General features: G+C 43.1%; 1 protein-coding gene across 2 annotated transcripts in view; it reads left to right on the top strand.

Moving 5' to 3' along the window:
• EFEMP1 (EGF containing fibulin extracellular matrix protein 1) overlaps positions 1-25,791 on the top strand; it is a 139,325-nt gene that overhangs the window by 82,301 nt on the left and 31,233 nt on the right. For both annotated transcript variants that reach the window (XM_033937882.1, XM_033937883.1), the window contains exons 6-7: positions 6,986-7,105; positions 22,155-22,274. In XM_033937882.1, the coding sequence (XP_033793773.1) occupies positions 6,986-7,105; positions 22,155-22,274 (240 nt within the window). The remainder of the gene's footprint in view (positions 1-6,985; positions 7,106-22,154; positions 22,275-25,791) is intronic.

Below are 25,791 nucleotides of genomic sequence, written 5' to 3'. Positions count from 1 at the left end.
CTCCTATGAGGAACTGTATCAAAGGCTTTGCTGAAATCCAAGTAAATTACATCTAGCATATGTCCTCGATCCAGTTCTCTGGTCACCCAATCAAAATATTCAATCAGGTTCGTTTGGCACGATTTACCTTTTGTAAAGCTATGTTGCCTCGGATCCTGTAACCCATTAGATTCAAGGAAGTATACTATCCTTTCTTTCAGCAAAACTTCCATTATTTTTCCAACAACTGAAGTGAGGCTCACCGGCCTGTAGTTTCCTGCTTCATCCCTGTGACCACTTTTATGAATAGGGACCATATCCGCTCTCCTCCAATCCCCAGGAATCACTCCCGTCTCCAGGGATTTGTTGAACAAGTCTTTAATAGGACTCGGCAGAACCTCTCTGAGCTCCCGTCTGGTCCCATCGCTTTGTCCACCTTCAGTTTTTCAAGTTGCTCATAAACACCCTCCTCCGTGAACGGCGCAGAATCTACTCCATTTTCTCGTGTAACTTTGCTAAACAATCTCGGTCCTTCTCCAGGATTTTCTTCTGTGAACACAGAACAGAAGTATTTGTTTAGCACATTGGCTTTCTCCTCATCACTTTCCACATATTGGTTCCCAGCATCTTTTAGCCTAGCAATTCCATTTTTCATCTTCCTCCTTTCACTAATATATCAGAAAAAAATTTTGTCTCCCTTTTTTACATTTTTAGCCATTTGTTCTTCCGCCTGTGCTTTCGCCAGACGTATCTCTCTCTTGGCTTCTTTCAGTTTCATCCTGTAGTCCTTTCTGCTCTCCTCTTCTTGGTTTTTTTTATATTTCACGAACGCCAACTCTTTCGCCTTTATTTTCTCAGCCACTAGGTTGGAGAACCATATCGGCTTCCTTTTTCTCTTGTTTTTATTGATATTCTTCACATAAAGGTCCGTAGCCATTTTTATCGCTCCTTTTAGCTTAGACCACTGTCTTTCCACTTCTCTTATGTCCTCCCATCCTAACAGCTCTTTCTTCAGGTACTCTCCCATAGCATTAAAGTCTGTACGTTTGAAATCTAGGACTTTAAGTATCGTGCGGCCGCTCTCCACTTTAGCCATTATATCAAACCAAACTGTTTGATGATCGCTACTTCCCAGTGAGCATCCACTTTAACATTAGAGATACTCTCTCCATTTGTGAGGACCAGATCCAATATCGCTTTTTTCCTTGTCGGTTCCGTCACCATTTGTCTGAGCAGAGCCTCTTGAAAGGCATCCACAATCTCCCTACTTCTTTCCGATTCTGCAGACGGAACATTCCAGTCCGCATCCGGCAGGTTGAAATCTCCCAAAAGCAGAACCTCCTCTTTCCTTCCAAACTTTTGGATATCCACAATCAGATCCTTATCAATTTGCTGCGATTGAGTCGGAGGTCTGTAGACTACACCCACATAGATAGAAGTTCCATCTTCTCTTTTCAGAGCAATCCATATCGCTTCTTCCTCTCCCCAGGTCCCTTGCATTTCGATCACTTGGATATTGATCTTTACATAGAGAGCTACTCCTCCACCTTTTTGACCATTCATTCATTCTCCCTATGCAGCCTTACTTCACACAACCCTACAACCTAGCTAGTCATTCCATATGATCCTCTCCTTTCACTACACTAAGGGCCAGATTCACTAAACTCACCGATCCTGTAATGATCGTCGCTAAACCGGTTTGACTGGTTTTGCAATCGTTCGTGTTCCCCGACCCGATTCACAAAACTGCTGTCCATTAAGCAATCCAGACTCAAAATCCAAATGTCAGAAGCAAAACCAAACGTCTTAGGTAAAGTGCTTCTAACATTTGGATTTTGAGTCTGGATTGCTTCATGGTGAAAGAAGAGGCAAGAATAAGAACTAGACATGTTTTCCTTGTTACGATTGTGACCCCTGACACAGGCATCCACTGAAACATAGCTCTTGATGGGTTTCAGAAAAAACATCCATTGATATTTTCTGCTCTGAAGGCCCCTTGTGCTTCTTTTTTTGTGCTATGTATTATTTTTTTGTCATGTTGAATTTTATATACAGTAGCTCACTCCTTTTATCTTTACTGTTTTGTTACTGCTTTTATGGAAAATAAGATAATCATAACAAATTAAAACAAAATATTTTACGGTGTATAGCTTATCCTGGGGCTGATGTGCAAAGTGTGAATTTATTATTATTATTATTTTTTTATTTTTTTTACAAAAATACCACCAAACTCACAAAACTGCTGCTGTGTTTGTGAAATTTATCACATGAAACCCCTTTTGCAAATAAACAAAACAAAACTGTAATAAGCCTTCATGTAAAGTCCACATCACATGACATTTTCTGTGAATTCCATATTATTGAGCTGAGACGTATTTATTTTTTGTAGGTTCCATCCCCCAATCATCTTTTCAATGTAGAAAAATCTCAAGGCCCTGGTGAATCACTGGTTCCTCTGATCAGTCCCGTTCCACACCCCCACACACCCCCCAGCCTCAGTCTAGAGCTAAAACTATTTAAAGAATCATGGACCCCTGTCCCCAAGGCACACTATCCATGCACCTAGCCCCACCCCCTTTAACAAACTAACCATGTCCTTGGAGACTTACTGAGCTCTCAAACTTACCCTCCTCAGTAACTCTTCAGAAGACTGACCCCTGCTGGTATGTTCTGATGAACTGCTAAAGGTCAGGTGCTAAATGGCAGTACCAGGGTAGGAGCAAATAGGGATCATTCCTGCCCCCTAAGGTGAAATCACCATAGGAAAGTAAATGGGGGGGGGAGTGAAGAAATCTCCAAGAATGCCTTCAAGTTTGTTATAAGAGAATGCTAGGCACAATGGGTAGGACTTAGCAGGGCCCCACGATATTTTGTACTTTTAGCCCCAAACCAAGGAAGCAACTGGGTCACCAAAGCCTTGAGGTTCACCCTTGGAGGATGACTTTGAAAACCCAGATCCTCTGGACTCTTTAAGCCAGGCTTGTCCACTGCTGTGCAAAAGGAACCTTTTTTTCATTTTACATTTCTTGCTGATTGCCATGGCTGGAAAAATGCTAAATTTCTGGCCAATCCATTATATGATTAAGAAATTTCTAAAAGTTTTCACCACAGATTGCAAATGAGCTCGTTTGCAATCCCTTAGCAAAATCTCATAAAAACTGCTGCTTACCCACAATTTTTGGGCTTAATTTATTGGTCTCACTATATTCTGTAGAAGGGAAAGCATTACTTTTTTCCACCCATGTAAAATCATGGATTCCAGGCATTGCCATCTTCTTTCCCTTTACTCTATCATAATCTACTGGAAGAAAATATGAAAAGGTACAAGAAATGGATTTTAAATGTTTCTGCTTTAGAGTGGGTTCTCCTCACTGTGAAAGAGAAAATACCGGAAACATCACAGTACTAATGGCTTTGCCAGACCTTGACTAATGCATTTGCATTTCAAAGCACTAATCATATATTTCTGCTCCCCCCCCCAACCCTCCCATCCATCATTCATACTGCCTCCTTGCAATCACTCTCTCAGTTTTATGTTATCAAGACTAGCTCTGTACACAAACAGATAAGAACATAAGAACATAAGCAGTGCCTCCGCCGGGTCAGACCATAGGTCCATCCTGCCCAGCAGTCCGCTCCCGCGGCAGCCCAAACAGGTCACGACCTGTCTGAATCACCAGAAGGGGCCCCCTTGCCACCTTGGTTTCCCATTGAGTCCTATCTTCCCATTGAAGTCCTAACCCTCTGGTCTTGCACATGCACTACCTGGTTGGGTTTCTATACTTATTACCTGGTTTGCTTTCTATACCTGTGTTACATCCCAGCACCTCTCTCAGTATCCCACGATCCCTTTATCCCTCAGGAATCCGTCCAATCCCTGTTTGAATCCCTGTACCGTACTCTGCCTGATCACTTCCTCCGGTAGCGCATTCCAGGTGTCCACGACCCTTTGGGTGAAAAAAAACTTCCTTGCATTTGTTTTGAACCTGTCTCCCTTCAGTTTCTCCGAATGCCCCCTCGTACCTGTTGTCCCCTTCAGCCTGAAGAAGATCCCCATTTTACAAGGAACAGAGACTGGAGCTGAGGAGTCCTGGTCAGGATGTGCTCAGTTCTGATGTTTTAGGTCTAGATTCACTAAACTTATTGATCTGGATCGTTGTTGGGCGGTTCGTGGCCGAGTTCTGCCGAGCGACCGATTCACAACAGATTATACCTGCAAATGATCTGATTAGATGCGCGCCCATGGATCGCTATAATCGAAACGCCTGCACAGAGTATCCTTGTTGGTTATTGATGCAATTTACGCATGCGCTTGCTCTTCGCCCTTTACTACGTAGTTAGTGAGTGAGGTTTATTCCCGCATGTCACTGGCGGGCGTCGAATGCTGCCCACAAAGCACAAGTGGGCTCAAAAGAAAAGGGGCAAGGTGACTGCAGTTTACTTTTGCTGACCCTACGAATTGGACATTTTTAAAAAGGAATGATTTGTGACCGAAGTAGTGAAGCCAGATTATCGAACAGAACACGCTTTCAACCCATGGGTTAAAACCACGGGCTCGCAATGCGCTTTTTTACAGAATATATAAAAAATGAATTCTTACACATATGTAAAGTTAATGTACAGTTTTATTTTAATTTTGATTGTTGTTTTATATGGGCTTGTAACCTCGATACTGATATATCAGGGTGGAACAGGCAGGAGAGTCGGCAAGGATAGTAAGTGACTGGTCCTCAGCAGTCGCTTCTTTTCAGATCGGCAAACCCAATCAGTGTTTCTTCTGCTTAGTGAATCGATCACTTCCAACTTTTGCATGCCATCTGCCCTCATTTACATAGTCGGATCAGATCGGGTAGGAGATTGATTGGGCAGAAGTTTAGTGAATCGGGTCGGAGTCGGAGTCGGAGTCAGAGAACAATCGCACAATCAGTAAAACTTTTAGGTTTAGTGAATCTAGCCCTTAGAAAAGGAAGTGATGACATAGATCCTTTCTAAAATCTTTTTCTTTACGTTTTGTCTTCCTTTTGTTCTTACCCTATTTAATTTGTTTTTGGGTTTGTTTGTTTTTTAACTTTTTATTGTAAACCGCTTAGATTTGCCTTCTGGTTTTATATTTGCAGTATATTAAATAAATTGAACTTGAACATATATTTATTTATTCAGTTTCCTATACCATTCTCCCAGGGGAGCTCAGAATGGTTTATATGAATTTATTCAGGTACTCAAGCATTTTTCTCTATCTGTCCTGGTGAGCTCACAATCTATCTGATGTACCTGGGGCAAAAGAAGGATTATGTGACTTGCCCAGGGTCACAAGGAGCAGCAAGGGTTTGGTCCCACAACCTCAGGGTGCTGAGGCTCTAGCTTTAACCACTGTACCACACTCTCCCTCCATTGGGGGCACTCATTTTACAAAGATGCATGTTGATAAAATAAACAGACCCAGTAGCTTCTACACGGAGGTGGCATCCCTTAGTTGTAGAAGCGGCTGTCTCACAAATTCCTCATGTAAGTGGTGCCACTTCCACATGTAGCTGCCTATTTCACAAACATACTTGTGTAATTGTCGCCCATAAGAAGTGAAGTTACAATTTTAACTTGCTTTCATTTTGGAGGTAAAAATTAACTATATGGGCTTAGAGAAATACTCCCATAATCCCTCCTGTAAAATCCTGGCTGAAGTGAACATGCCTTTGAGAAGGTATAAATCGTAGTGTGGTAATTTTCCCTCGTGGGACTCACGAGAACTGACGAAGTTATTTAGAAAACAGCTGGGTGCAAGCGGGAGCGTGGAAAGCTTGCTGCTGACGTCCGCGCTCCTGACCTGTGCGCCATTAGCAAGGGAGGGATATACGTTGGACCACCAGGTACGGGGGATGATTTAAAAATACTGGGGGGATGATCTAAAAATACTGGGGGGGTATCTAAAAGTACTGGGGGGATGATCTACTGGGGGAAAAGATCTAAAAGTACTGGGGATGATTTTAAAATGCTGGGGGGGATGATTTTAAAATACTGGGGGAGATTTTCTAAACGTACTGGAGGATATCTAAAAGTACTGGGGGGATGATTTAAAAATACTTGAGGGGATTATCTAAAAGTACTGGGGGGTATCTAAAAGTACTGGTGGGATGATTTAAAAGTACAGGGGAATGATTTAAAAAGGTACAGGGGAGGCTGGGGGGCTGGCGGGCTTGGGACGGCTGGTATGGAGCGGGCTGGTTTGGGGCAGGCTGGCTGCCACTATGCATGTCTACCATTAGACGTGCCCACCTCTAGACGTGCCCTGTACCCTGTCCCGGCCTACCACTAGACCACCAGAGGGGGAACAGAGTATAGGGCACACCATTTGGTTCAAATTTTTTTTTTATTGGTTTTTTCTCCTCTACAGGTGGGTGCGTCTTATGGTGAGGTATATTAATACGGTAAATTAATACGGTATATTAATACGGAAAAATACGGTATATTATTTGTGAGGAAAGAATCAGGCTAGCATTTTGTTACAAGATGATTACTGCTTTGTGAATATTATATTCTTAAAGTTGTTGCATACATCTGAAAATGTCTTGTTTATTTATATTTGAATGACATAAACATTAGATAGTATAATTAAACTGACCAAATAGCTCCCAAGTTTCCCAGTTCCAAGATCAAGATTTTAGGCCACTCCTAGATTTTGAATAAACCTGTCCCCTTGTTGGACCTGCAACACTAATTCAATATTACTTTGGGATGTAAGTTCAAAACCGAGATTGACCAAAATGTTTCCCTTCTGGAACTGGTTAACTTGGCATTTCTGTGACTGACAGATACAGACGCAAATTAGTAAAATGAATGTCATTTCAAATAAGGACAACACTCATTTGAAAAGAAAAAAAAAGCCTTTTTTTAAAAATGTTATTTCGTTATTATGGGCCCATATTAGTGTTTTATGAAATTATTTGAATTAAACTATTATCTTAGCTATGGACAGCTCCATAATAATTATTTTATTCTTGTGGTATCTTAGACATAGACGAATGCACCCTTTCTCGATACTGCCACCAAAGATGTGTGAACACACCTGGAGCTTATCACTGCCAGTGCAACACTGGGTTTCAGCTAGCCGCCGACAATTACACTTGTTTAGGTAAGTACTTTTCTTTGTATATGCTGCCACACATCATCTAGAAGGAGAGTAAGCAACTACTTGAAGCACACATCTTTCTGTCTCGTTCTTTCTTTTAAACATATATTGGCTGATATTTAGCCAGCAGCAGTCAGCATTTTTGACCAGACACCCTATTGTCTTTTTCTTCCCCCTTCAATTTTTTTAATTTATGAAACAATGTAAACCTTGACCGTCTTCCTTTTGTATCCTAAGCCGTCTCCCTCATTGAATCATATTTTTTTTGTTTATATCTAACCTTCCTGTTTTAAATTGTTTTTAGCTTTGTATTATATAAGAGAAGAGACAACCCTAAATTACTTTAAGTCCAAACTAAAAACATTCCTGTTCAATGACGCCTTTGGACTATAACTGTCCTTTTAAGGATGACCCAACGACCTCACTGCGTCCTCTTTCCCCTTCCTTTTGTTCCTCCATTTTTTTTGATCTTCTCTTTCAAGATTGTAGTTATTCCCCTCTTCCCATTGTTCCAGTTTGTTTTAGTTTATTTTGTCTGTCATACTAATTGCCCCCTGTAACGTCTGTTTTTATTAAGTTGGTTATATTATATGTATTTTATGTTATACCTTTTAGCTAATGTACAATGCCTAGAAGTCTGATTAATAATAATAATAATAATAACAGTTTATATACCGCAATACCGTTAAGTTCTATGCAGTTTACAATAGATTAGGCGAGGTACAAATTGATTGAATTTAAGAGGGGGGAAGAGGAGAGTTAATAGGACCGGAAATGCGTTGTTGAGGAGAAAGAGATTAATAGGACAGAGGAATCACTATGGAGGAGAAAGAAGATGAGTGGGTCGGTTGTCTAGATACTTTAGGAACAGTTGAGTTTTTAGACGTTTTCTGAATTCCTCATAAATAGTAGGCAGTATAACAAATTTGTAATAAATGTGGAAACTATGTAGGATGTTTTTAAGCAGTATATCAAGCCTGAAGAAACTTGAAACTCAAAATGGAACCAGTATCAGAAGCTGCCTAAAAAGCAGTTGCTAATTGTGTATCAATCATACATCAGTGCATTTTGTAGAATCGCAGCTTCATGAAAGGAGGTGCCGGAAATGTAGGCCATGGTTTTCAAGGCCTACATTTCCAGTACACTTCCCCCTCCCCATTCGCGGTTTCTGCATTCGCGATTTCACATAATCGCGATTTTTTTTCTGGGGAGGGGGGAAATTTTTTAAAAAACATATTTTTTACCTCCCTGCCACCTTCCCAGCCTTACCTGGTGGTCTAGAGGGCTTTCGGGGCAGGAGCGATCTTCCTACGCTCCTGCCCCCTGCAGATCGCCATGAGGAAATGGCTGTTGGAGTTCCCGTAGTCTCTCGAGACTATGATGGGAACTCCCTACAGCCATTTCCTCATGGCGATCTGCACGGGGCAGGAGCGTAGGAAGATCGCTCCTGCCCCGAAAGCCCTCTAGACCACCAGGTAAGGCCGGGAAGGCGGCAGGGAGGTGGGGGTGGGTCAGAGTCGGATAATCGCGGTTTTTCACCATTTGCGGTCCGGCTCTGCCCGTATCCCCCGCGAATAACGAGGGAAAAGTGTACCTACTTTTCATGTGAATCGCGGCTACAGAGGCACTTAATGATGCTAAACGCCACTTCTGGCGTTAGCCATGCCTACAGTGGCATTAGGTGCTATAAAGCACCTCTGGAACTGCGATACAGATGCCTTTTTTATAATGCCGGTAGGCACCTACATATTTTTCTTAACTGCTTTTATTTTGTTTTAAATAGTGTTTTGCATTTTTTTAGGCAGCATTTATTGAATATAGATCTTTATGTCTGCCTCCAGCTGTATTCTTAGATATTCAGTGTTGGGCTTTGTTCGGGCATCAGCATTGAACGTCCAGTTATAGGTTGGCCGCTAAAATGTGTGCAGTTAAATGCAATATTCAGCCTCTTGTCCCCATAAGCTGAACTGCTTAAAGATAGGACTGTTATTTATACGACCCAATTTAAGCCATTATATAGCCAAAAGCTAAACTCCAACTTGGAAGACCCACAAGTTCGCCGGTTCTGGCACATGTGCTAACTACAAATATTCAGCAATGCTAAGTGGTTAAGTGCTGTTGAAGATTGGCAGTTGGCCACAGACAAGTGTCATTTTGAATGTTGTTCAGACAGATGAGAACATAAAAGCATAAGAATTGCCATATTAGGATAGACCAACGGTCCATCAAGCCCAGGATACACTTTCCAACAGTGGCCAACCCAGGGCCCAAGTATCTAGCTAGATCCCAAGTAGTAAAACAAATTTTATGCTGCTTATCCTAGGAATAAGCAGTGGATTTCCCCAAGCCATCTCATTAATGGCCTATGGCCTTCTCTTTTAGGAAATTATCCATAGCTTTTTTAAACCCTGTTAAGCTGATTGTACCACATTCTCTGGCAACGAATTCCAGAGTTTAATTCCACATTGTGTGAAGAAATATTTTCTCCGGTCTGTTTTAAATCTACTATGTAGTAGCTTCATTGCATGGCCCCTAGTCCTAGTATTTTTGGAAAGAGTAAACAAGCGATTCACATCTACCCTTTCTACTCCACGCAGTATTTTATAGACCTCTGTCTTATCACCCCTGCGCCATCTCCTCTCCAAGCTGAAGAGCCTTAACCACTTTAGCCTTTCCTCATAAGGAAGTTGTCCCATCCCTTTTATCATTTTCGTTGCCCTTCTCTGCACTTTATCTAATTCCACTATATCTTTTTTGAGATATAGCGACCAGAATTGCACACAGTATTTGAGCTGTAGCAGTACCATAGAGTGATACAAGAGCATTATAACATTTTCATCTTTGTTTTTCCATTCCTTTCCTATAATTCCTAACATTCTATTTGCTTTCTTAGCCGCCGCCGATGCACATTGAGCTGAGGGTTTCAACATATCCTCAAAGATGACACCTAGATCCTTTCCCTGGACAGTGACTCCTATTGTGGAAACCTACAATACTTAGCTATAAATTGCATCACTTTGCACTTGCTCACATTAAACGTCATCTGCCATTTTGATGCCCAGTCGCCCAAGGTCCTCTTGCAATTTTTCACAATCCACTTTAACAACTTTGAACAACTTTGTGTCATCAGCAAATTTAATTACAGTGGTGCCTCACACAACGAACTTAATCCGTTCCAGGAGCAAGTTTGTTATGTGAAACGTTCGTTGTGTGAAACGCGTTTTCCCATAAGAATACATGTAAAACAAAATAATTCGTTCTGTAGCATAAAATATGCTAAGATGACATAAAAAAAGATAAATTTTTGGTTATTATTTTTATTTAGATACATCTAAAAACATAATTGTTTTTTAAAACAACACACATTTTTTAAATTTAAAGACAGACTAAGTAGAGTCTAATTTTACAGTGAGAGGGCAGAGTCTCAGCGGCAAAAACTGGGACTTAACTGTTCATTTTTTTTTTTTTCTACCGTGTTTCCCCGATGATAAGGCAGGGCCATCAAATAAGACAGCCCCCCCTTTTTAGAAAAAAATGTAAAATAAGGCACCCCCCCCGCAAATAAGCCACCCACCGATACCTGCGCTTACCCGAATCGGGTGGTACGGTGGGTGACTCCGTGTAGTCCCTGGCACCCCCGACACGATCGGGGCAAGAGGGAGCTCAAGCCCTCTTGCCCCCCCGACTCCCCGACACGATCGGGGCAAGAGGGAGCCCAAGCCCTCCTGCCCCCCCCGACCCCCCGACACGATCGGGGCAAGAGGGAGCTCAAGCCCTCTTGCCCCCCCGACTCCCCGACACGATCGGGGCAAGAGGGAGCTCAAGCCCTCTTGCCCCCCCGACTCCCCGACACGATCGGGGCAAAAGGGAGCCCAAGCCCTCTTGCCCCGCCGATTCCCCAACTCCCCGACAATATCGGGCCAGGAGGGAGCCCAAGTCCTCCTGGCCACGGCGACCCCCTAACCCCACCCTGCACTACATTACGGGCAGGAGGGATCCCAGGCCCTCCTGCCCTCGACGCAAACCCCCCCTCCCCCCAACGACCGCCCCCCCCCAAGAACCTCCGACCGCCCCCCCAGCCGACCCGCGACCCCCCTGGCCGACCCCCACGACACCCCCAACCCCCTTCCCCGTACCTTTCTGTAGTTGGCCGGACAGACGGGAGCCAAACCCGCCTGTCCGGCAGGCAGCCATCGACGGAATGAGGCCGGATTGGCCCATCCGTCCCAAAGCTCCGCCTACTGGTGGGGCCTAAGGCGCCTGGGCCAATCAGAATAGGCCCGGGAGCCTTAGGTCCCTCCTGGGGGCAGGGCCTGAGGCACATGGTCGGGTTGGGCCCATGTGCCTCAGGCCCCGCCCCCAGGAGGGACCTAAGGCTCCCGGGCCTATTCTGATTGGCCCAGGCGCCTTAGGCCCCACCAGTAGGCGGAGCTTTGGGACGGATGGGCCAATCCGGCCTCATTCCGTCGATGGCTGCCTGCCGGACAGGCGGGTTTGGCTCCCGTCTGTCCGGCCAACTACAGAAAGGTACGGGGAAGGGGGTTGGGGGTGTCGTGGGGGTCGGCCAGGGGGGTCGCGGGTCGGCTGGGGGGGCGGTCGGAGGTTCTTGGGGGGGGCGGTCGTTGGGGGGAGGGGGGGTTTGCGTCGAGGGCAGGAGGGCCTGGGATCCCTCCTGCCCGTAATGTAGTGCAGGGTGGGGTTAGGGGGTCGCCGTGGCCAGGAGGACTTGGGCTCCCTCCTGGCCCGATATTGTCGGGGAGTTGGGGAATCGGCGGGGCAAGAGGGCTTGGGCTCCCTTTTGCCCCGATCGTGTCGGGGAATCGGCGGGGCAAGAGGGCTTGGGCTCCCTTTTGCCCCGATCGTGTCGGGGAGTCGGGGGGGCAAGAGGGCTTGAGCTCCCTCTTGCCCCGATCGTGTCGGGGAGTCGGGGGGGCAAGAGGGCTTGAGCTCCCTCTTGCCCCGATCGTGTCGGGGAATCGGCGGGGCAAGAGGGCTTGGGCTCCCTTTTGCCCCGATCGTGTCGGGGAATCGGCGGGGCAAGAGGGCTTGGGCTCCCTTTTGCCCCGATCGTGTCGGGGAGTCGGGGGGGGCAAGAGGGCTTGAGCTCCCTCTTGCCCCGATCGTGTCGGGGAGTCGGGGGGGGGCAAGAGGGAACCAGGCGGAGAGAGGGCAGTTAAGCGCAGTGCCTGCGCGGAAGGATGCAGCTCGGGCGACTTCGTTGTGTGAAACGAAGTTCGTTGTACGGATCAAGACATAAAGTTCGTTGTGCGCAGCGTTCGCTGTGCGAGGCGTCCGTTATGCGAGGCACCACTGTATCTCACTAGTTATTCCCATTTCTAGATCATTGATAAATAAGTTAAAATCAGCGGCCCCAACACAGACCCCTGGGGAACCCCATTATTTACCCTTCTCCATTGAGAATATTGACCATTTAAACCTACTCTCTATTTTCTGTCTTTCAACCAGTTCTTAATCCACAATAAAACATTACCTCCTATCCCATGACTTTCTAATTTTCTCAGATTTTTATTAGTAGAGACCATGAAAATCTGAGGATGGCAAAATGGTTCCATCTAACAATTTATGCCAGATTATGAACTGAAGGATTTCATTCAGATATTTATTCACCCTGTAACATTTCTCTGACCCCACCCCTTATTCTGCTTCACCACCACCAATGAGAGGAGACAGTGGGAAGGATGCAGTTTTTGTGCCCCTCCATATTTGCATCCTTGTGGCCACAATGCTTGAACAGTCCTTAGTACAGCACTGATTAAAACTACAAACAACAGAATGACGTAAATGTGTCCCACAATGTCTAAAACAAAAGAACATGATTTACTAAGCTTTTCCTCCATAAACACAGAATGGGAGAAACGATTTACACTCCTCCATCCGTATTCGCGAGGGTTAGGGGCAGAGCTGGCTCGCGAATAAGGAAAATTCGCGAATAACTTTTGGGTTGATTCTGACCCACCCCTGCCTCCCTCTAGTGTCCCGGACCTTACCTAGTAGTCTAGCGGTGACACAGGGCAGGAGTGATCTTTCTACACTCCTGCCCCGTGCAGAGCCATCATCAAAATAGGTTGCCGTGAGTTCCCATTGTAGTCTCATGAGACCACGGGAACTCACAGCAGCCATTTTTGATGATGGCTTTGCGCGGGGCAGCAGTGTAGGAAGATCGTTTCCACCCCGCATCACTGCTAGACCCCCAGGTAAGGTCTGGGGAGGTCGGGGATGGAGCGATTTACAAGGGGGGGAGGTCCCGAGCCCAAAAACCATGAATAACCGAATTTGCAGATACTGAAACTGTGGATTTGGAGGGGGGAGTGTAGTGAACTGGGTCCTAAATATGGAAGTATTAAAGGCCTCAGAATTAGATGATAGATGTAAATTCAGGTTCACGCCTGTATCTTTGACATTTTTACTGTAACTTTGTTTTTCCATATTGTAAAATCAGGCATAGAAAGACCTAACATACAAAACTATCCCCTTGCAATGTTTTCTGTGTATTGCGGGCCTCACACAGGCCTTAACTGATCTCCCAGACTCAAGTTTCAATCACAGTGGATCACCCATGTTAAAGTAATAAATGGTCTACTGTAGATAAATCCTAATCATTCTTTGCTGAGAGGTCTTATCAGTACTGTATGTGTATCTTCTATTAATAATTTATGGGGTTGGCATTTGAGGCCAGGAAAAAAAAAGATGCAGGAATTTGCAGTTTAATAGCTGCATTCGCAATTTTAGGAAAGTTCATCACACATTAAAATAACTCTTTCATTCGGAGAAGAATGTTCCAGCCGTTCTTCAAGGAATGCAGAGCAAAAGGGGGAAAAAGTGATATTTGTGAAGTAACTCTACCTTCCATAATGGAATGTTCAAATAAGCTACAGCACTACCTCCCCCCCTACACCCACACACACACTAAGCAGCTACAGAAGAGCATAGAAAGAAAGTACAAATGAATAAATTAAGTAATCATTGATTATGGTTCCATAACAGTAAAAGGGGGGTCTTTTTACTAAATGGTGCTATAGGGTGGAGGACGAGCTTAATGGTTTATGCAGCGGGCAGAGAACCTGAGAATTGGGTTCGATTTCCACTGCAGTTCCTTGTGACCCTGGGCACCCTCCACTGCCCCCCAAGTACAAAGCTTAGATTGTAAACCCACTAGGGACAGATAAAGTACTTATAAATAATAATTGTAAACCACTTTGTATCACAGAAAGGCAGTATATCAAATCCATGACCCTTTACACTTTACTTAAAACATAATAACATAGTAAATGATGGCAGATAAAGACCTTATACACATTATAAATTCATGATTAAATTAACTTGTCTTTTTTCTTTGATATGTCTGGGCCATACGCCATAAAGTCAACCTGGTACTGTCCTAGGTTCTAACTGTTGGAGTTGCCGTCCAAGCTCACTCCAGTCTATCCAACCATCCCATTATTTGCAGGATACCTAATGTAAAGTCTGGTCAGTAACGTCCTCATGTTCCAAGTTACTGGAGTTCCCACTGATGCCCCCCACACCCATCCTGCAGCCCATCCTACGCCAAATCACCATATAAGGGACATAGACCGTCTTCCCAGTACCAGCCTTAGTTCTTTAAATTATGTGGGAAAAATTCTGTCACAGCTAATATTTTTTCAAGAGGGGGCATGTTAATGGCTGGAAATGGGTTCTACCTAGATTTCAGACTTAATGCAAGAGCTCCTAGCGCCTCCTAAATAAGAGGCAGTAAGGCCCCGATTCTATAAAAGACGCCTACAGTTAGGTGCCTAGGTCAGCACACCTAGGCAATCTAGGCGCCTTAATAAATTTTTTAATTGATGCTGATAATTGAAAGCATCATTAAAAAGCAATTAAAAATTAATTTACCAGTAGGCGCCTACCACTTCAATGTAAACATCTACACCAAGGCACCTAGCAGCAAGCAGGCAAGATTTGAGGCAGAGTTTGGGCGTGAATTGAGTTAGGTGCCTTCCCCTCCCCGGTGCATCATGTGATGCATGAGGAGGGGCCAAAGACCCTGGTTGGTTCAGATGCCTAAGGCCCCTGTCAAAGGGGAAGGAGCCTAAAGCCCTGTTTGGTCAAGCCACTCATGGCCTTAGGCTCTTCCCTCAGGATCCTGGATACAAAGGGAGGTGCCTAAGGCCTGATTGACTCATACATCTAAAGCCCCACCCCTTGGGAGAGGCCTTAGGCATCTGAACCAATCAGAGCCTTTGGCCCCTCCCCTTACATCACGTGATACACCGGGGAGGGGAAAGCTCGTCATTTAGACCGGTGGGCCCAAAGCAGGAGTATTAGAGTGGGCTTCCTGTTTCCAATGTTTTAAAAAGATTCAGGGGAAGGTTCAGGGTAGGGGGGCATCCTGTGGCAGGAGGGAGTGGGCATTCCCCCTGCCATATTTTTGGGGTTCGGGGGCATGGTGCAAAGGGGGCATGGCGCAGGAGTGTTCTGTGTGGCAGGAGGGATTGGGCATCTTTCCTGCCATTATTTTTTCTTTTTGGGGGGGTTAAGGGGGATGGTGGCTGAGAGAGGATTCCTGGCATGGGGGACAGCTTTTTTCTTTTTAATGGGACAGATTGTATGAGTGTAACACACACACATCTGTGCCCTTAAAAATAAAAAAAACCCTAAAAACAGTGACTGGAGGCTCCTACTGTCATTGCTGTTAGGGCTCTGTACATGTATCAGTCACTAAGGGCTCCTTTTACTAAGCTGTGCTAGCAGTTTTAGCGCACGCTAGACGCTAATGCCTCCATAGAGCTGGTGTTAGTTTTTCCACGTAACGCTGGGGCTAGCGTGCGCTAATCTTCAGCGTGCGCTAAAAATGCTACCACAGCTTAGTAAAAGGAGCCCTAAGTTTCCAAGTTTCATTAAAAATGTGATAAAACGCTTAAGTATTTCTAAGCGATTTACATTAAAAGTTAGAATGCCTGATATCATATGGAAATGATAAATATGTGTTTTTTGACCCAGCCCAGGTGGAAGATTTTATCAAAGAGAAACCTTTGTTGAAAGTTTAATTCCTTATATTCAGTTTATTTTTGGAGGATGATGTATAATATATATAATAGCCATTTGCCTGTTCCTAGATAGTAGATAGAAAGATTTGCTTTGATGTTTTATTTGTACTGGCGATCAGTTTTAATGTGGACTAGGACATGGTTGATTTAGTTTCCTTATATTATGTTAATTCCCGTTAGGGAATTTACATTTGTATTTTTTGTGTTCATTCATGCATGTTTATTACAAAGATAATGTAATGAATAATCAAATAAATAAAGGAAAAAAAAAAAAAAAAAGTTAGAATATATTGATAATTAATATTCTATGATTCCTTCTTTGTGCAGCTTGTCTGTATCTTGCTTTGTTAACATTTTTTGTATTTTTGCGGTATGTTAAAATTAATAAAAATCTTTCAACTAAAAAAAAAAGTTAGGGTATAAAACACATAGACAGTATTGAGACAGATACTTACTAGAAATATAGAAAAGGGGGTTGGAACTAGAGAATGACACAGGGAAAAAATTTGACCCCGTCACCGCCCTTTCACCTCAACCACAGTCCCTATCACCGCCCCATCCCCGCGACCACTGTCCCTGCCCCATCCCCATCCCCGCAACCACTGTCCCTGCCCCATTCCTATGACCACTGTCCCTGCCCCCTCCCCACGACAACTATCCCCACAGCATCCATACAAGCCTCAGTACTGCAATATTTAGCTTATTCCTTCCTTATAAATCAAAGTTCTGGCTGCTGAACTAGAGAAAGAGATGTTCAGCTGGCAGGGCTTTGTTTATAAATTTTTATCAACACAACTGATATACTACTTTATCCTAAAGAAAAAAAAAAGGAAATAAATAAATAGAATTTTTTTTTCTACCTATGTTGTCTGGTTTCTGCATCATCATCTTCTCATTCAATTCTTTCCATCCACTGTCTGTCTTCTCTCAGCGTCTTCCATTTGCTCTATTACTGTGCCTCTCCCTTCACCCCCCCCCCAAATTGGTCTGGCACCCATCTTCTTCCCTCCACTGCCCCCATAGTCTGGCATCTCTGTCTTCTTCCCTTTCAGCGTCTTCTCCCCACTCTCTGTTCCCCATTTCCCTTCAACGTCTTCTCCCCACTCTGTCTTCCCCAAACCCCAATTCCCTTCAGCATCTTCTCCCCACTCTGTCTTCCCCATCCCCATTTCCCTTTAGCGTCTTCTTCCCACTCTGTCTTCCCTATTTCCCTTCAGCGTCTTCTCCCTACTCTGTCTTCCCCAATCCCCATTTCCCTTCAGCGTCTTCTCCCCACCACCCTTCCCTCTCGCCACCTCACCGCCCTTCAGCACCCCTCACGTGGCCCGAGAATCTCCCTCCCTCCCCTTACCTTCGCGGTGCATTAGTAAAGTGACTTGCTGAAGTCGGCCGAACCTGCCTGCAGTTGCATGTGTGTGGGCAGAAGCTTCTCGTTTTACCGGAAGTTGCGTCTGACCGGAAGTTGCGTCAGTGGAGAAGTTTCCGCAACACACACACGCAACTGTAGGCAGGCTCAGCTGGCTTCAACAAGTTACTTTACTAATGCGCCGCGAAGGTAAGGGGGAGGGAGGGAGATAGATTAGGAAGGTAGGAAGGAGGGAGGTGGCCACACGCGATCGGTGACCGTGCGCGTTCCCTCCCTTAACTGCAGGGATAAGACCATTCACCACTCCACAGGGTAGTGGATGGCCTTGTCCTCGTGCCTGCAGTGAACACTTCCACCCCCCCACCCCCACCGTTTCGGCGGGTTACCCTCGGCTAGCCGCAGGTAACAGCCACCGTGTCATTCTCTAGTTGGAACTACAATTTTGATAGAAAAGTAACACTAAAGGTAAAAAAATATATAGGGAGGGAAGGATAGTAGCCTTATAAAGGCTAGTTTCAGGTTATTATAAAAACCTGTTTATGACTGTAATTGCATAATATAAGGATTTAAAGTTCTCCCAAAGAGTTTAACTCTGAAAGGCATCATTGAAAAGAAAACTTTTAAGGTTGCTTTTAAATGTATCTAATTGTGTTTCTTCTCTTATAATTGGTTGCATTTGCATGCAAATGATTAGGCAACTGACCCAATTCCAGTTGGCCCAGGTGCCTAAGGCCCCTCCTATGGGCAGGCCTTAGGCACCTGTGCCAATCATGCCCTAGGTCCCTCCCCAGTACATCACATAATGCACTGGGAAGGGGCAGGCATGCTATTCCAAGGATGGCAGACCTGTCGGACAGACAGAAGACCTGTTCAGCTGGCCAAATTTCAGGTTAGTGAGGGGGTTCTGGGGTAGGGGAGGCGCATTCAGGGAGGTTGGTCTTCTGGCAGGAGGACTTGGGCTCCCTCTTGCCGGTATTCGGGGTGGGGTGCGCCTTCTGCAGGAGGGCTTGGGATCCCTCCTGCTGATATTCGGAGGGGGGTGCCTTCGGCAGCAGGGCTTGGGTTCTCTCCTGCCAATCAGCTTAGGGCTTCGGGGGGGGGTGATTTAGTGGTTTCCGAGGGCTTTGGGGTTGCGGCAGTTCGGGGGGGTGTCGGCAGGAGAGATTAGGCATCTCTCCTGCCGCGATCGTTGCAGTGGGGGGTGGACAGTTTGCCTGGACTGCTGTCTTTTTGATCGTCCAAGTACTGACTTAGGCCACTTTTTGAACGTGTTTTTAAAAATTATTATGAGCCCCCTAGCTTTTTCGAGGCAGCCTACAGACCAGATGAGGAAATGTGGTCTGTCTCTCAAGACATGTTATCCCTATCTACGAGAACTGGTGGTTCATATCAGAAACTTTTTTGGCTCGCAAATTTTCAAAGACGCCAACAAGTGCTTTGCTGTGCTTTACGCGATAGTTCCGGATAAACATAACAGTGCGTAGAAAGCATGCTATTAGTCCCCCGAGGAAGGCATCTTAAGATGCCAAAACTGGGATTCTAGTTGGGACTTTTTAATGACATTATGTCTTTTATCATTAATAAACGTAGCTGTTGGTGGAATTTGACATCTCGCTTGCCTTTTCTCTTGTCACATATTGAAGCAAGTTCCTTCTCTCGTTCTCCGTTTGTTTCATGTCAGAAACTGCCACAGTCAATCTGACTGTTACACACTTTAACTCAAACCCATTTTCCCTATTGAGATGATACTCAAAAAAAATAGTCTGATACCTTTACTCACTGCCACCTAAAATAAGAAACTACCAGATAACCTTGTACTTTACCTTCACCTAAAAAACTATTTGAGAAAGCAGAACTAATCTCGGCAACCTAGAAATATAACTTGCATTTGACAAGTAATTACAATGAAGAAATGAAAACGTTCACCCCCTCTTTTACAAAGGTGCGCTAAGCGTTTTAGTGCGGATTTAGCACACAATAAATCAACGTGTGCACTAACTGCTAACACATCCATAGGATAACATGCATGCGTTAGCGTTTAGCACGCACTGAAAAGCTTAGCGCACCTTTGTAAAAGAGGGGGGTCAGTCTCTCCACATTCCTGCGCCACTCGTACAGCACATGCCCCACAAGTACAGTGTGGTCCAGAAATAATGTGTATGGGTTCTGGGTTCTCTTGTCCTTAGATCTGCCACATCTTGAGCCTGCTTTACTTAACTTTGATTTCTATAGAGCATAGCCCTATTATTACTACTCTACTATCTCAGATTAGTTTTTTAAAAAAACACACCATACAATTGCTATAATAAACTTCTGCTTCCAGTCAAGAATCAGTGTGCTATAAATATGGAATATTCATCGAACAAGAACACCTCAGTCCATGAGAGCTACTTCTCTCCATTAGAGATATGCTGAGCACACACCATATTTGGCTACTTAAGTCTCATAATAATAATAATAATTTTATTCTTATATATCGCCAAAGCCATGGAAGTTCGAGGCGGTTTACTGCAAGAAGCGCTGGACAATCAGCGAAGAGGTTACAATCAAAGTCAACAATACAATCTTACATAATGAAAGAAATGGAAAACTATATAGTTCTTAGGGTTACTGATTGAATAAGCAGAGCAGTATAGAATCTTATTTTACAAATCAATTGAACAAACTCATTTTTCCAGTTTTCTAAAATTGAAGTAGGATGAGGAGAGCGTGATAACGTTACTAAGCCAATCGTTCCATTTGCCTGCCTGGAAGGCAAGAGTTCTGTCCAAGAATCTTTTGTAGTGGCAGGCCTTTATTGTCGGATAGGTGAACAGATGTATTCTTCGTGTGGGCCTAAAAGAACTTGCCAGATTAAAATGGGAAACTAGGTAAGTTGGGGGCCAGACCAAATATTGATTTATAACACAGACAAGAGAACTTAAACAGGATTCGCACCTCTAGGGACAGCCAATGGAGTTTTTGATAGTAGGGGCTTATGTGTTCCCAAGTCACAACTGCTCATCACATCACAGTTCTTCCATTATGATCCTTCACAACAACTCCTGGATTTTTCAGTTTTCGCAGCAGTAAGTATCTCTAACACGTAGATAGTGAAGTAACTTTTGGCCTTGGGTGCCTGGACTTGAAGAGCAGCCTGGAAGAAATTCTAGACCTTAACATAACATAAAACTTTATTTATGAAGCACAGATACCTTGCAGACCTTTCTTTCTATCTCAAGTGGTTTATCAAATGTAATATTACACAATTATGAGAGAATTTTCTCCAACTTGCTCACCATCACCAACTTTCACCCCTTCAGAGACTTCTAATATTTGAATGTTGCTTCTGAGTGCGATTTGCCCAGTCTTCCATCTTGTGCCTCTAGCTGTTTAATTCTCCCAGACTCATTTTCATTCTGTCTGCCACTGTTTCTAGAGCTTCCAATCATTGCCCCACTTACTCTATTGTCTTCTGATGTCCCATAAGATTTTTAATTTTATTTTTTTACCACATTTTGGTCGCATGATTCTATCCTTTATGAAATTTCACCCTGCTTGAGACTCATATTTTGGTTATACAACTCTAATTTCATCTGTACAAGTAACGAAATACACATTGATTCATTCTGGACTCCCGACAAAAGCTTATGCCAAAACTCAGACTGTGTTGAGTTCTGATTTTGTATTTTTTCAATAAAGAACTGTCTCAGTTGTATCCAATTCATTTGCCTGTGCTTCCCACTACATTTTACGAGTTTGGCCACCAGATTCTTCATTTTTTACTTAATTTGCTTAGTTGTGTTATTGTGTTCCATAATTAGCTGCTTCAAATCGCAAAACTCTGCTAATACTGACTATGGCTTCAACACTTTGCCATCTGTTCTGTGATGGGTAGTTTAAGCTTTGGTCTTTTGGCTCCAGATAAACACAGTGAATGGAGCCTCCAACTTTGTATTTTTTGTAGCTTGCCTTAATCTCTGTATTGCCAGTTCCCAAATAAAAGCCCCACCACTAATTCTGTTTATCTTAGGCCTGTGTAAAGTTCTGTGCTTTTGTAACCATCCTGTCCTAGATTCAAGAGTACCCACCGTCTCCCAGTTGTCAGTTATCTTTTTTTTCAAAAAGTGATTTACAAAGATATTTCTGTGTGTCAATTTTCACTGGCTTTTTGGCACTAATGAACTGCTTTGCATAATATTGCATCACAGCATCTTCTTAATACTGAACTGCACACTTCATTGTGTGGATGTCAGGGTTGTTCTTTACTGTTTGGCTTTCCTGAATTCTTCTGTGGAGATTTGTTCTTCCTCTTCATTTGCTGATAATTTGGTGGGTATCAGATTATGTGTGACATGTTATCACGTGTAAGGGGTGAACTTTACAAAATTTTTCACAGTCTTCTGAAAAAAGTACAAAACCCTGAAATATCAGCATTTGGGGCATTTTACTTGGTTTTTCTTGTTTGAGAAACCATTTTACATTTGAGTACATGAATATTTTTTCTCATTAACCTTCTACCGTTTAACAAAATAGCAGTATGTCAAATGCATATGAAATATGACATCATGTAAAAACGAATTTTATTTCACTCCTTAGTATAATATGCAAATACAGATATCTAGTAGTGATGTAAATTAACACTAATGTTTCATTTCAGATATAGATGAGTGTGCAGCCAGCAGTCCATGTGCACACCAGTGCTACAATGTAATTGGTTCATTCCTTTGTCAGTGCAATCAGGGATATGAGCTAAGCAGAGACAGAGTCAACTGTGAAGGTAAAATTATTTTTTGGCAATAGTAGAAAGAGATAAGACCTATTTATTTATTTTTTAAAAAATTTTATACCGCCAAATCTCAGTGGCTTACAGAATTTACACACATAAAATATATAACACAAATACAATAAACAGAACTGTAATTTACAACTGAATTCTCAGTCATTAAGGAATCCTGATTCTTCTGAGAGTGTATGGTTTCTGTTGAATTTAAACTCGTGCTCTTGATTTATGAAGACCTTTCTCCGTAAGTGCAGCGTAGGAAAAAAATCTTTCATAAATCAAAGCCCGTGCTTCATTGGTCTCTGCCTAACAAAGGCTCAGTGTTAAAGCAATTGCTCTTCAGCAGAGTTTGTTGGCAGAAAGGGAAACAAACTGCCGATTTAAGGTTAACTTTATTAAGGGGCTGTTTTATAAAAATACATTAGATTTTGATGTTAATGTATTTTAATGTGAGGAATTAATTTAATACGGCAAATAATGGAGGTTCTGCCCGGCTTCTCACTTGTAGATCCCACACTGAAATAATTATTGGCACATGGTACTGTGTTCACAATTAAAGCAGATGCACATGCCCCCGAATTTTGTAAAGTTGGGCACCCAGATCCGCTAATTAGCCAATTAAGCACTATCAGTAATTGGTATTAACAAGCACCTCATTAGCAGTAATTAGGACTTATGTATGGATCTACCCGATGCCCTAGTCTACATTTCATCACACATCACTCAAAAGGGGGGGCCTGGCTATGAGAGAGGCATGAAAGCATTCCCAGAAATTAGAACACCTTTCCCGTGTTATAGAATACATTCCCGTTTTATAAAGCACCTGCGTCTTCGTACCTAACTGCCATCAGTTGGGTAAAGCATTCACGCCAGCTCAGAGCCCCCTTTGCAGAATACTAGTTTAGCATGGATCTTAACAGAGCCTAACTTTGGCAACAATTTACTCAATCTGGTCCTTAGCGGTGAGCACGAAGTATATGATACACCCTACCTGCTCTTTGCAATGCTAAGATGCCCATAGACTATCATGGGCGCTTTAGAATTTAGCACGCACTAAATCGATTAGCATGCACTAAATCAATTAGCATGCACTAAATCGGTTAGCACGCCTTAGTAAAAGAATCCCTTAGTTACCACTTCAAACACAAAATATTATTAATGTATGAATTAGCGCACACTGATAAACCAATGAGGTAACAGTTGTCATGTTTGTGTGGTAGCAATTACCATGCGCTAATTTGCATATAGTGCACTTTGAAACCTTCTTCCCGATGTGCGGTGGCAGCCATAAAAACAAACAAGGTGCTAGGAATTATTTAAAAAGGGATGGTTAACAAGACCAAGAATGTTATAATGCGGTTTGTCACTACAGATAGTAATACCATTAGAATTCTCCCAATAAGGTTGTATTCTTTTTTTTATAATTCTTTATTCATTTTGAAACTTAAAACAGTGCATACATGAAAACATTACAGAATATATGAAAAATAGCACTTACAACTTTCAATAAAATATATGAATAATATTTTCACACATACCCCCCTCTTATTTCAATATAATTAAGAAAACAATTAAGAATTTAGAGTCACAAATGGCCTCGAAATGGGAACAAAAATAAGGTTTTATTCTTAACATTGCAGCAAGTTTACATTTATGTGAATGCCTTGGCACTTAAAAATGCACTATAAAACAATACAAGGAATTTTTCATATGGCAAATTATTGTTGCAATCTGCATATTGGTATTATTAAAGGGGTCAAAAGTTAGCTGGCAGCACTTAACATTTTGCTGCTCGCTACTGGTATTATTCCCATATATTGAATGCCAGGCCCTATCCAGATTTTGGGATTGAATATCTGATTTTGTGGACCCAGCTAATGTATATGATTGAATTCAATATTCAGCACTCAACCAAATATGAGTTACCACATAAAGCCAAGACAGTTTTGTTATGCTATCCCATTTATGCAGTTAACCTGGCCAATTAAATGCTAGGGTCTACCTTGGGGGTTAGCAGCACCCAAGAAAAGAATCCAGGTGTCATTGTAGACAATGTGATGAAACCTTCCACCTAATGTGCAGCAGTAGCCAAAAAATAAAACAAGATGCTAGGATTTTTATTTTAAAAGGGATGGTTAATAAGACCAAGAATATTATAATGCCTCTGTAGCACTCTATGGTGAGAATTCACCTTGAGTATTACATTCATTTCTGGCCATCTTATCTCAAGAAAGATATAATGGAACTAGAAAAAGTTCAAAGAAAAGCAACCAAGATGATAAAGAGGATGGAACTCCTCTCGTATGAGGAAAGACTGAAAAAGTTAGGGCTCTTCAGTTTGGAAAAGAGATGGCTGAAGGGACCCTCATTGTAAACCATTTCGAACTTAGGGTATAGCGGTATATAAGAAATAAAATTATTATTATTATTATTATTATTATTAATATATATATAGTAGGGTCAGTACACACATTGTCAGTGAAGGGTATACTGTATATGTGAACATGTAATAGAACTCCCAATGAGCATCACGTATTACTTAATCTAAAAAGTTATTTTTGAAGAATGTTTAAAGTAAGCTCACATAAGGGACTGTTTCCTTGACTGTGACCTACCCGTGCTGCTTCTGATAAGCATTGGTGAAAGACTCTGCTGTCAGCCTTGTTTTACCATCACTTTGCTGCTCTAGAACTGACAGTAACATTCCACAGCTATGACTGATAGCTTTCAAGAAATGCGTAATTTCTACATTGATTGTGTTGAGCCCTGGGGAGCCAGGCAAACAGATATTTAAGTCAGATGTATTTCTTTCATGCAATTGAACTGGCTAGCTGTGTATCCCTTTGTCTCTTTTTGGGCTATACTCTTCCCCCTCCGTATTCGCGGGGGTTAGGGGCAGAGCCGGCCCGCAAATATGGAAAAACCACAAATAATATTTGGACCAGTTCTGCCCTTATCCCCAGCTTCCCAAGGCTATTTTTAGCCCTGTAAGCCCTCCCTTAAGCCTTACCTGGTGGTCTAGCGGGTTTTCAGGCAGGAGCGATCTTCCCACGCTCCTGCCTCGTGCAGATCGCTCACAGGAAATGTCTGCCTTGAGCTCCCGTTATCTCTCGAGCCATTTCCTGTGAGCGATTTGCACGGAGCAGGAACGTGGGAAGATCGCTCCTGCCTGAAAACCCACTAGACCACCAGGTAACACTTAAGTGGGGGTGGGGCGCTTACAGGGCTAAAAAAAGCCTGAAAAATTAAAATTTATTTTTTGGTCAAAAATCACGAATACCAAATCCGTAGATATGGAATTTGCGAATATGGAGGGGGAAGTGTACAATTTTCCACTCATTTGTTCAGTTGTCAGTTTATTTAAATCCAAGCTAATATCATGAATGAGCCTTTATTCCCTTATACTTTTCCAATTAAAGACAGAAACAGTTATGCTATAAGTACCAGGGCCACCTGCATAAGTGCTTTTTTTAATACCAGGTCACTTAAACTGATAATTTTGGATATACTATAT

This window comes from Geotrypetes seraphini, chromosome 3 (genome assembly GCF_902459505.1).
Source record: "Geotrypetes seraphini chromosome 3, aGeoSer1.1, whole genome shotgun sequence".
NCBI lineage: Eukaryota > Metazoa > Chordata > Amphibia > Gymnophiona > Dermophiidae > Geotrypetes > Geotrypetes seraphini.
Note: the sequence above shows the minus strand (reverse complement) of the source record. Positions and strands in the feature narration are given on the sequence as shown.